The sequence below is a fragment of the Notolepis coatsorum genome, assembly GCF_963971535.1.
Source record: "Notolepis coatsorum genome assembly, contig: SCAFFOLD_2677, whole genome shotgun sequence".
NCBI lineage: Eukaryota > Metazoa > Chordata > Actinopteri > Aulopiformes > Paralepididae > Notolepis > Notolepis coatsorum.
In genome coordinates this window covers 1-13,222 of record NW_028170296.1, presented here as the reverse complement: position 1 = coordinate 13,222, position 13,222 = coordinate 1, and the positions used below count along the sequence as shown (strand labels likewise).

The 13,222-nt window shown below is 43.3% G+C and overlaps 1 protein-coding gene across 1 annotated transcript; it reads right to left on the bottom strand.

Annotated features, from left to right (window-relative positions):
- Positions 1-10,293: 10,293 nt before the first annotated feature.
- Positions 10,294-11,417, bottom strand: LOC311248562 (kelch-like protein 10; the record flags this gene model as incomplete). The annotated part of the gene is made up of 2 exons (XM_084339425.1): positions 10,294-10,563; positions 11,055-11,417. Coding segments are annotated over 2 exons (633 nt in total), but the record flags the coding sequence as incomplete, so codon positions are not given.
- Positions 11,418-13,222: the final 1,805 nt, after the last annotated feature.

Here is a 13,222-nt window from a genome sequence, read left to right as displayed (position 1 = left end):
CCCCGTATTTTCATGAAGAGCGGTTGCCCTTCAATTACCCCTGTGTGGGCATGACGAGATAGAGGCGTCGACGACGACGGCGTTGTGTTTGTGCCATTTGTGTGGGCAGAGCGTCGACGTTTGATGATGGCGCACTTTGATTAATCAGGCGCAGGGCTGCGGCGGAGAACTCCCCAGCGCTAGGAGGAGGAGGAACGGAACCGGGGAGAGATGTTGAAAGGCGAGTGGGTTCAACTTCAATGCTTCTGACTTCCGCGCGTAGAAAAAGAAGGAGAGAAAAAAGGGACAATCAGCATTTTATCTCCCTTTCAGAGGCTTCCGCTGGGGGAGACAGAAAGACAGGTGTGCCAGGTGTTTCAGGGAGGCAGGGCGACAGGGGACAGGATGCTCGGCGGTTGACCCGAGTGAACCCTCCCTTTATGAAAAGCCCCAGAATGTCTCCTTTATTATCGCTGTGCTGATAGAGGGGTGAGAGAGGAGGAGGGGGGGGGGGGGGGGGGCCTTGAAGGCCCTGATGCCGTGCTTTAAAAAACGACTTACGTACTAAATCAAGAAAAGAAAAGCGGACCATATTGAGAGGCGGGGGGCTGTTTAGCTGAGGTACACACTAAACCTGCGTCCATTTTATTTATTTATTTCCCTATGAAAGTCTGTCACAATGGCGACACACACACGTCCTGTGGTTTGATTCAGTCGCTGCTGGAGAGTTTATTTGTTCTCTGGTTTACTAGCCCGCTGAGCTCTTCTCCTCGACGCCACGGGGAAAAAAAGCACTATATCTCTGCTCTCTAAGGTGGACATTTTTTCAACATGTGGCGACCGGGTTTGGGTTTTTTTAGCCCACATCTTTTTTTCTTTATTTTTTTTTACTCCATCGCAGCTCAGAAGAAAAACAGGAGCAGTGTGTTTGGACAAGTAAAATACGAGTGGCCGCACTCTGGCGAACCACGTAATCTCAGAAACGCATATATCCAAACAAAGGGCCGGTCCAAACGCATCCCTCTGTGGCTTCCCAGTGGGTTTTCGGCATCATCCACCTCAAGCCTTGCAATAACACTGGGAGCCTTGGGGCTATTTTCAGATATCCCAGATTTCCTCGCTGGGTTACGACACTTAGCGGGTCGAGAAGCAGGGACCTTTTCCTCACTGAGCTGTGTTTGTTTGTGCAGGTAATGTGTGCGCGGGGTGTTGGTGTTTGATAGCTAAGATTACATCTGGGGAATGTATACGGCGAAAGTGTGTGGGTTTTAGCACGGCAAAATAGTTGTTTGTGACTTTTTACGAGACAAGAAGGAACCCAATTTACCACAGTGGCCTAAAAGTATATGTCCAAGTCCAATTGATGAGTGATGGATATGGCCTGACTTTCTATTTGTGTCCTATTTTCAGCAAAACCACGTTTGAACTCATCATTCTGAAGTTGGATATCCAGACATTTACAAATAAATGACATGTCATTAAACATATGTTATAACCGCCTCCCCTTTCCCTCACTGCTGGGAAAAGACATATCAAGCTTATGATTAGATATATAAGATAATTATGGTTCAACGTGCTCCAGGTTAGGGGTAAGTAAAATGATAATCTATTTCTTTATCAAATACAACTGAACAACACATTCTCTTTTTCTCAAAACAGTCTTATCGACATAGTTTATAGTTTTTTACAGAACAAGGGTTTGTCCCAATGCTGAACATATTAAATTAATAAAAATATGTACATAGTGCTGTTTCTGCAGGCTGTGACAGGAACCCTCCGTCTTCAAACAAGCCATTCAGAATCGCAATTGCTGTAGTTAATGTGAAGATATCTTGGAAAATGGTTTCACAATAGGACTTCTTTATAATATGAGAAAAATAAACTGTGTAAACAAAGGTGGATGCAGACCCTGATCTTTATTTTTCTCATATTTTTATATTCATAGTTAATTATGTTCTTTACACTGTTTACTTTTCTCATATTTCTATATTCAGATAACATTTTATTGCCAATATCTATCTGTTATTAATATATTTCTTCAAATACCTGGCCGATACCTGTACCTCCTCTTCCCCATGATGCTATGATGCCCAAATTTCCCCAAGGGGATCATTAAAGGAATATCTTATCTTATCTTACCAGGACTCAACCTGTATCTCTTATGTACAAAAATGTACATGCAATAAAGAATGCCATAGAAATATTACCAATGAATGTATCATTTAAAAAAATAATTATTTTATGAATACTATTATTAACTTCAGTCCTCACCATACAGATCAAATATTCATTCCTTTTCAGAATACGAAGCCCTTAAATGCCATGTTTTTGTGATTATACCTGAATTTACTACTTTACTAAACATCATTCAGCACGGTGGTGTAGTGGTTAACACTGTCGCCTCACAGCTAGAAGGTCCTGGGTTCGATTCCCGCTTGGGGACCAGGTTGCTGTGTTGCCAGTTACCCAGGTGGGGTATTTCCCATGAGTTTGCATGTTCTCCCCGTGCTCGCAAGGGTTTCCCCTCCCGATAAGATAAACCGAATGGAAAAACATGCAGAACAGATTGCTAACACTGTTGCGTCCCTGACGAATACGGACAGGAGCACTTGGATTGGTCCCCAGGCGCGGCGCACGCTGCAGCCCTTGTCTGCTCCCGGCTGCCTTTGGGGGGAAGGACGACGGGATGGGAAGTGCAGAGAACATTTCATCAGCGACTCAGTGCATGTGTGCAGGCACGTGCACACATAGAGGCCAAGGGGTGCTTGAGCACCTGCCTTTTTGAGCCTCATCAAAAAAGTGCCCTTTTTGAAAAAAAAATTAAAAATATAATTTTTTCTTTTTTTACCGTTACGCATATAGACTGTCCTTCCAACTGAATAATGTCAGGATAGAATCAAAATATTAGGTAAAGAGAGAGAGATGCCCCATATTCCATTGCAGTTTGCACGGCCTACTCAGCGTGCCTCTCCGCGGACCTATATATTTTATGCATAGCGTGGGTGGTGATGATGATGATGATAGAAACCGCTGTGGCGCATACAGTTGAATGCTGGTATTAGACTCATTGAGGGACACGAAGAAGTCAAGTCCGATGGGATTTGGGAATCTCAAATACAAATCGGGATTGGAATAAAAAATGCATTTATATTAAACAATACAGAATATACAGCACTTCTTGGGGTCTGTAGGGTAAGCACTTATTCCCTCCCCCCTGAACATTTCTGGAGATGTATGGGCCTTTTAAGTCAGTGATAAAAGTGTCTTTCAAGGATAAGTGAGCTCCTGCACTGATTATTATTTAAGCATTACATCACGCGCAGGAGTGGTTTGTGAACAATAAACCATGCCTAGGGGTGGTCGTTAGACCCCCCTAGGCATGGTTTATTGTTCACAAATCACGACTGCAAGTGGTGTAAAGCTTTTATACAACTGCCAGATTCATCCAACCTTATTTTTATACAATAAACACACATTAATCGAAGATTTATTGAAAAAACCATCCGCCAGAAAAAGTAGTTCCCACAACTACAAAAAAGACAAGTTGCCTCCATGTGGAAGCAGCTTGAAGTGCATCCAACCAAACTAACACATCCAACTGTGTATTATTGGAATGATTGAGAGAAGTTGCCTCATGTGGAAGCAGCTTGAAGTGCATCCAACCAACTAACACATCCAACTGTGTATTATTGGAATGATTGATTGAAAATTTTATTACCAGATGCAGAATGGGTACAATACAGTACGGCTCAATACACACAATTGTTAAGGGAATGCAGACCTACTTTCCATAGAACTTCATTCTTAGATGCTTCTATATAAAGTAGGTAAAACAAATTAAAAAGTTTTCTTTGCCCTATAGGAAAAAAAACGTTTTCTTCGCCCTATTTTTTTATTTATTTCTTTTAGCCTAAACTTAACCAGTTGGAAACCAGGGGTACAGTAATAAAATTAGCAATCAACCAATCAATCAATTCAATAGACCATGCTCACTTAAAACAGCGCTGCTTCTCTCTCAGTCTGACTCCCCCGCTGTTGCAGACAGGAGTGTGTGTGTGTGTGTGTGTGCGTGTGTGTGTGTGTGTGTGTGTGTGTGTGTGTGTGTTTGTGGGTACGCCAGCGTCGGACAGTGTGAGAGTGAACGCTGCAGTCAGTGGGAAGGAAGTAGAAATTGAAATCAATCAATTAATCAATCAATCAATCCGCGATTTTTCTTTTGTTCTAGATTGACTCAAGACCCATCAATTACATCATCCAACATTGTTTAAAGGACTAACACATTCCCCTTGACAGAATCGCTTCATATTTAGTCGTTAGTTATGGCGCTAACAACATTCTGGCGCTATCAACATTCTCCCGGAGTGAGCCGGCGGAGTGATTATGTGATTCGGTTGTGGGCGGGTCCTGAGCCCAGGACCGTGGATTGTTGCCAATAAAGACGTGTAAATGGACTGTTTCAGCCAATCAGAATCGAGAAATTTGCATGCCGTTGTATAAAGTTCAATATTCAATATTTGATCACCAAAACCCCCCAAAAACCATAAAAAGGGGGCCCCCCGCTCGAAAAGGGCCCTTAAAAACGCGCGCTCGGTTAATATATACAGACAAGTATAGTGCCCTTTTCAGCCTTTGAGCACCTGCCCCTCTAAAGTCCTGTGCACGTCCCTGCATGTGTGTGTGTGTGTGTGTGTCCCTGTGGGTCGCCCATCACATGTGTGTGTGTTAAATCTACATGACAAATAAAGACATCTTCTTCTTCATGCATGATGTCATTGACAGGGTAGAGACTTTCATTAAAGGCTAAGGCTGATGTACTTTTGTTTTTTTTTATTATTCTCAACATAGTCTACAAAAAGACCAAAACCTACAATGCATTTCTACAAGTATGGTCCATCTAGCCAACACCAGACTGTCAAAAAAAAAACATTAAAACGAGTCACAGTCTTGTCCTGTTTGCTTTAGTCAGTATAATGCATCACTGTGAGGATTAAAGAGCAGCAATTGCTTTAGAAGTAGTTCTGGTTCGGGCAGAATCAAAGCAATCCCTGTCCCTTCATTAACTAATTCCAGGTGAAAGTACGATGCCCTTGTTCATTGCAATGATGGATTATGCTGACTAAAGCAAACAGTAAGGCTCTGCAACAGTATAATCTGGTGTTGGCTGAAGGAAGAAGTTGTTGGAAGAAATGTATAGATGTTTGGTCTTTTCATAGGCTATGTTGACAATAAGATAACAAATTAATTACTGTACTATGGCCTAATCCTTTAGACTTCCAAGGCATAATTTACCCTCATGAAAGCTACTGTGCTGTTTACTTTGGTACGTTACTGTATTACGCTTCACACACAGTGATGTACAAAATAGACATAGACACAAAAATGAGCATAAAATTGGCATAATTATAGAGAGGCATAAAATGAGCAGATAATTGATATTAAAACCTCCCGGAACATTTGGAATAGATTTATGTCATTTAAATCTATGAAAAATAATAGAAAAAAAAAATTTAAAAAGATTGTAATGGATTTCTGTCATTCAACACAATTTCTGTGTTAAAATGTCGCCATGAGGGGTTCCTGCAGGGTCCCACCTCCATCGTCTGAGGCCCCACTATTTGCAGGTTTCTGACTAAATAAAAGCAATGCATAAAGTGCAGACATAGAATGAGTATAAAAAAAGACAGAATAGGAACAGTGCAATAAAATAGACATAACATCTGCATAGAAATAGTAGTAAAATAGAGTAAAATAGTCGGCTTGAGATAAAAGCATGGATCAGTTTTTCAGCGTATTTTTGGTTTATAAATGGCAGTACTTTAGCTATGTTTCTAAGGTGGAAGAATGATGTTTTTGTCACCTTGTTTAGTTTAGTTTCTTCATTAGTTGTCATACAGAAATACAGAATACGTTTGCATGAAATTTTGCTCCCGAGAGTGTGCTAGATAAAATAAAAATATAGTATAAAATAAGTATAATATAAGTATAAAATAGAAAGTCAAGTACGTAAACAAGTGTAAACAAAACAAAAAATTTCAATATACATATATACAGTATATGTACAGTATATACAATGCAGAGTAGAGAAGGTAACTGGGTTACAGCAATATACAGTACAGTGTAGAAATTGTGAGGTATAGCTGAGCTTGTGGTGCCACCTTGTGGTGGTGAGGTGCAATGAGGTGCAATGAGGTATGAGATTGATGTGCAAATCTCCTTACCAATAAATATAAAGTGTGTTAGTGTCTAAAGTGGGTGCTACAGTGTGTTGTTTATTTAAAGTGAGTGTGTGCGTGTGGATGTGTGTGCTGTGGGTGTATTTGATGGTTTGTTATTGTTCATTGAGCATCCTGATGGCCTGGGGATAGAAGCTCCTTCTGAGTCTCTCTGTGCTTGCCATGAGACTCCGGTATCGCTTGCCTGACCGCAGCAGTTCAAAGAGGCAGTTGTTTGGGTGGCTGGGGTCTTTGATTATTCTCTTAGCCTTACCCATGCAGCGCTTGTTGTAAATATCTTGGAGAGTGGGAAGCCCCGCTCCAATTGTGCGTTCGGCTGAACGGGCCACTCTCTGTAGTCTGCTACGGTCTTGTGCAGTGCTATTCCCAAACCAGGAGGTGATATTGCCAGTCAGGATGTTCTCTATTGTGCATGAGTAGAAGTTCTTGAGGATCTTCTGACTCACTTGGAACTTCCTTAGGCACCTAAGGAAGTAGAGGCGTTGTCGTGCCTTATTGATAACACTGTCAATGTGTGTGGTCCATGTCAAGTCCTCGGATATGTGAACTCCGAGGTAATTAAAACTGTTCACTCTCTCAACCGGTGCCCCGTCGATGCTGAGGGGGCTGTAGTCCCTGACCCAGGCCCGGACTGGCCATCGGGACGTTCGGGACGAATCCCGATGGGCCGGAAGTAAAGTGGGCTGGTCCAAAAAATAAACTTTGGTTGGGTAGGGCTGAAAAAGTTAGATGTAAAAATGAAAATTGCCATAAAAAGATCCTTAAAGGAAAACGCCAACATTTTGGGAAATTAGCTTATGTGCCATCTTCCCTGGAGTTAGACAAGAAGATACATACCCTTTTCTTCTCTGTGCGTGCAGTAGTAGGGAACAGCCCCTCCGTTAGCGTAGCTTAGCTTCATCACTGGAAGTGGGTCAGACCTTTACCCTGACGTTCCCTACAGTCCCCTACAGTCACGAAATACACTCCAAATACAACTCCAAAACGTTCCTGTAAACATGTTGTGACCTGTGTATTTACCATGTGGAGAAATAAAAAATAATTGAATACGACAATTACGTTTTCTAAGCAAATATACTCTGAACAATTTTTTGCCGAACCACTCCTCTCGGGGCGCAGTCAGTGATTTCACGCAACGCAGTGATACTTACTAACGTGACGCCGTGTTTGTTTACATTCTCATTTCATTCAAAGGATCCGAACCGATTGAAGTTTATGGATACCATGACTTAAAATCCTCTTACCTTGACGATTAAAAGCCTCCCCAATTTAGAAAACAGTATTCCCATGGCTGGTGTTGATATGCTGCTAGCTAACGGAAACCAACAAACACAGCACCGGGCGGACACTAAAGCAAATAACGAGGGTAACATGTTGTGCTTAGTGAACAACGTGAGGCTGCCTGGAGATATAGCTCTAAGGTGGAAGAGCTAATCAGCAGAGGGAAGCAGTAATCTAACAACTGTGAGAATTTCAAACAGTAGGTTATCTTTCCTTCTTTCAGATTTTTGATACACTGTTTCTCCATCAAGAAAGCTTTTTCATAATTCGGATGGCATTTTACTAACTTCAGTGTCAACCAAGAATGATATGCAATTCGAAATTGGCCCATGTAAAAAAAAAATGGTGGAGCTGAAAAGCTAGAATTGAAAATAGCTAGTAAAAGACGCAGAACAATATTTGTAAAGAACAAGTGACTTGCTGCGAAACATGCTGGTGATGTAGAGTAGGACAGTTTAATTGGGGGAGAGACAGACAGACAGACAGACAGACAGACAGACAGACAGACAGACAGACAGACAGACAGACAGACAGACAGACAGACAGACAGACAGACAGACAGACAGACAGACAGACAGACAGACAGACAGACAGACAGACAGACAGACAGACAGACAGACAGACAGACAGACAGACAGACAGACAGACAGACAGACAGACAGACAGACAGACAGACAGACAGACAGACAGACAGACAGACAGATAGACAGACAGATTTAGTCTCCCAGATGTTGACTCCTTAGCCACAGCCTTTGGTTGTTTAATACTGGACGAGTGTTTCATAACGGCTGTTGTGTGGGCCAGTTTCGGGGCCGGTGCGTGCTCTGGTGCGTCTGAATGTCCCGGGCTGAATTTGTGTCCCAGTCCGCCCCTGCTCTGAGCTCTTGAATGAGGAAAGAGGGAAAAGAGAGAGAAAGAGCAGATGTATAACGTGCTGGTCGTGCTGTCCCTGATCTATACAGGGATAAAACACATACGTCTGACATCTCCCTGCTCAGACCGTATAGAGATCCCCCCTGTTCCAAAGAGGATTTCTAAATCTTTACTGTACTGTATTACTGTTACTGTATTATTTATAGGCCATTTGTAGTGTGTGTCTATCTCTGTATTATTATAAAAACAATTTATTATGTTTTTGGTAGATGTTTTATTGGTTTTTGTTACCGGGCAGTCCGGTAGAGAGAGAGAGAGGAAGTTTGGGAGATAGACGGGGGAAGACATTCGGCAAAGGTCGCCGGGTCCGTGAGTCGAACCCGGGACGGCCATGTTGCACCGCAGTGCTGTACGTGGTGCACCACCCTGGCGCCCCTATCTCTGTATTTCTAACATGTTTGTTTAACCTTTATTTAACCAGGTATTTAGCCCATTGAGATCAAGGATGTGTTTCCTCCATGCTGAGGTAGTACATTTACAGATGGATAAAGGAGTGCATGTGTGTGTGTGTGTGTATGTGTGTGTGTGTGTGTGTGTGTGTGTGTGTGTGTGTGTGTGTGTGTGTGTGTGTGTGTGTGTGTGTGTGTGTGTGTGTGTGTGTTTGTGTGTGTGTGCATGTGTGTGTGTTTGTCAGGTGTCCCGTATCTCTCAGTGAAGAGAGATGGTAGCCTCCATATAGAGGAGTGATCTGCAATCTGCTTGGGTTGGAGGTGCAATTCCTAACAGGCTCAACCTTATGGATAAAAGTACTCATATTATGTGCATTACACGAACCAAAAACAGATATTGTCAGAATTACTAGAAGAAAGAAACGTCACCACCTTTGGCTGATAGTAATTTATTCATTTATTAGGATTTCTTTTGGACTGGTCTAATAAATGTTTTAGTTTCTTAGATGGATCCCCCCGCTGCCTCTTCTTCCTCCCAGGGGTCACTGCAGGCCGCCACGGGGAGTGGCGTACTGGCTCATGTTAGGCAGGCCATGCATTATGCAGCAGCTTAGGCCACAGCGCTGGATCTCCATGTCCTCTGCTACAGTCCACCTGTCGCTGCTCTGGTCGTAGCACTCCACGTTGGAGATGGTGGTGGAGTCATTGGAGCGGCCTCCGGCCACGAAGAGCAGGTCGTCCAGCACCCCGATGCCAAAGTTTCTGCGGGGGGTGAGCATGATGGGCAGGGCACGCCAGGAGTCAGTCAAGGGGCTGTAGGCCTCCGCGCTACAAAGGTGGTTTTCACCGTCAAACCCTCCCACCTGAGGACAGGACACATGAGAGGAATGTTTTAGTATGTGGTTAAGACAGACAGGCAGACACTATTAATCCACTGAGGGAAATGAGGGCATCACAGCAGCATTGCAAGTCAAATGATACATATCTATAAAGATATCTAGTATAAAGCATTTGTCTCCGTGTGCACCTACCACATAGACTTGTCCTCCGTACGCAGCGACTCCCACTCCTCTACACCTGCTGCTCATGGGGGCGATCAGAGTCCACTGGTTGGTGTCTGGGCTGTAGCACTCAGCTGTGAGCAGACACTCCGCCCCGTTGAAGCCACCACAGATGTAAACCTGTTATAAGAAAGAATATTCTAATTTAGTTTATATATTCCATTTTATTTCATTCTACTTTAATTGTCTGTTAATGTTGATGCACCAAAGGACCAAGACAAATTCCTTGTATGTGCAAGCTTACTTGGCAATAAAGACATTTATGATATCTGATTCTGAATGATACCAATCGCTTAGTTTTTAATGTGAACGTTCCTTGGGTTCATCTACCACCTTGTGTCCCTCAGTTCCACCCACCTTGCCATGGAGGGCTGCTGCCCCGGCAGACCTCCTGTGCTCCAGCATGGGTGAGATCACTGTCCACTGGTTGGTTTCAGGCTCATAGCGTTCGGCGGTGTTCAGTCGCACATATCCGTCGAACCCTCCCATGGCGTAGATACAGCCGTCCAACGTGACCACACTGACGTAACAGCGGCGTGAGTGCATGGGAGCCGCCTGCAGCCAGCTGCGAGTGACGGGGTTGAACCTGCGCACACTGCTGAGATACTCTACGCCGTCCCAGCCGCCGACACAGTAGACCAGACCGTGGAGATAAGCTGTGTCGTGGAAGGCCCGGGGACTCTCCGCCTCAACGCTCACGTCCATCCATCCACCGGCTCGGATATCGTAAGCCTCCATGCCATTGGTCGTGCTGCCGTGACTCCAGCCTCCGATGGCCAATAGGACCTCCTGGGGCAGGCGTGGGCGGGTCAGGGGGTTTGGAAGCCTGTCGGAGCCAGGGGGTTTCAGGACGCTGAGGATGAGGGCCCTGCAGTCGTGGCTGTCCCTCACCATAGGGTTGTTTTGGACGTTGTTATGGAAGTAGTCAGGCCTCATCAATCCCATGCGAACCTGGGAAGAGACAAGCAGATAGCGGGTACAACTTAGACAGCGGTTGTAGACGGTTTCACTGGAATTCTGTTTCTAGGGAACAGTTTGGACCCAAATGTAATGTTTGAGAACCACTGTACTAGGGATCCTAGTGTTGTTTTAATGTAATGCACAGTAATACAATTAGTTACCTTGGGCAGCAGCAAAGGGATGTGTGTTTTACGCTCCTCACGGGAGTGGTCGATCCAACGGAGGATGGCCTCGAACACCGTCTCCTCGTTCTTCACATTCAGGTCATCCCTCTCGATGATGTCCACCAGTTGCTGCAGGGACAGCTCCACAAAATCCTGTGAGACATGCAGCATCTCCTCAAAGTGGCACACAATGAAGAGATAGGCCTTGCGCTTCAGGTCAGGGTAGCAGTAGATGTCCGCAAACCTCCAGATGCCGACACAGTTTTCCAGAGACAGCTGGCCCTCTAGGAAGTCAGAGCACGCTCCTTTTATGCCAGTGACGAGAAGCTGGTCTGCAGCCACCAGAAGCTCTTCCACGTTCTCTGCTGTCACCGGCACAAAGCATGTGTAGGCGTACTCTATGATGAGCTGCATCATACCCGCAGACACCCCAGGGATATTGTAGACTGGTTTCTCTGAGTCGCTCCAGCGAGTGAAGAGGGTTCTGTGGGATGCAGAGTATAGAGATATCTGATGAGTAAACAGTAAGCAACATTCTGTCCTGTGTACAAATATATTTTCACTGTAGAAGTATAGGGTCTTAGCACAGTAGAAGTATAATAACTTTTTACAGTACAAGTACAGTATAGGGTATTTTCACAGTAGAAGTACAGTATAGGGTCTTATCATAGTAGAAGTATACTATATGTTCATAGTAGAAGTACAGTATAGAGTCTTAGCACAAAGTAAATTATTCAAATCAAATTAATTAGTATAGTTCAATATCAAAACAACAACACCTCCTGACCCTTAACCCTCAATGAAGATGAGAAAAACTCGACACAAAACCCTCTGAAAGTTCAGCTGATGCTGTTTCATCCTTTTCTTTTTCTCTGCTTCATTGAAGCTTCTAGATGACGGACACATCCATCCCTACCAAGCTAACCTGAACCAAGCTAACCTGAACCAAGCTAAACTTACCTGAAATAGGCGCTGCAGCCACACAGGATTGCCTTGTGGGCGTTAAACTCAGTGCTGTTGACTTTAATAACCACATCACAGAACCTTCCCTCCAGACGCAGTTCATTAAGGATTGTACAGGAGATTGTTTCCTTTTCCATGTGGGGATTTTTAAATTGTATCTACAGTATTATATTCAAGCTTACAGACAAGTAGCCGGAAACAACAAGTGAGCTCTTAACTTGTCTTCTGAGATCTGAGATCTTCTGAGAGAATTGTTGAATAGATACACAAATGTTCTAGAATGTTTGATTATGACATCATACTGTGACATCACAACGGAACATCATACTGTGACATCATACTGTGGCATCATACTGTGACATCACAACGGAACATATTTGAGTTCCATTTGAATAATATAAATAATATGTATAATATTATAATATAATGTAATATAATAATAAAGTATAATATATTTAGTTCCCATTTGAATAATAAAGATATTATGTCTAAAAACATGACATTCTTTAGTTAGAAGTCTTAAAATATATCTTTTTTAATTAAAATTAAAATAAATGTAAAATAATAATAACGTTATTTATATAGCACCATTCATACAGATTGCAGCTCAAAGTGCTCCGTGACATGTGGATGTGTGTGGAGTATGTCACGGAAATAAAACTGGGAACGAGGTGTGTATGGGGTAGAATTTCCGGTGTATGTACTTTCCCTGAAAGCTGCCTCCGAACGGACCAAACTTTTCCCGAATCCTGTCGGCAAACAAGCTAGAACGTCCCGGTCATGTAGTAAATTCTTCAGGCAAAGCCGTTGCAGTGGCTTAAACAAGGAAATATTGTGCACTTCACACGTTTCTATAATTGTTTTGTCGAAACCGGAAAGCCTGTAGCCTGTACTTCCTGTACTTCCTGTACTTCCGTTTACACACTTTAGGAGGCATATCTTTACCACCCTACAGACAAACAAAGTCCAAGGGATGCAACAGTTGTGATTGGAGGTTTGAGAAAAGAGGGCAGGTTTAAGGTAGGTCCATTAATGGTGCATTCAGGGGGGTTCCTGTAGAATCGGTAAATGCGCACTCTTACTAAATAAACCATGAATGAATTGACTACATTTTTGGTCCTGTTTTGAAAAAAGTTAACACTTTATTTGAATGGGTGGTCGTAAGGCTGACAAAAACTGTCATGAAGATGACATAACATCTTACATTACATTAACGTTCATGAATGTTCAACACAGAGAGAGAGACACACACATAGAGA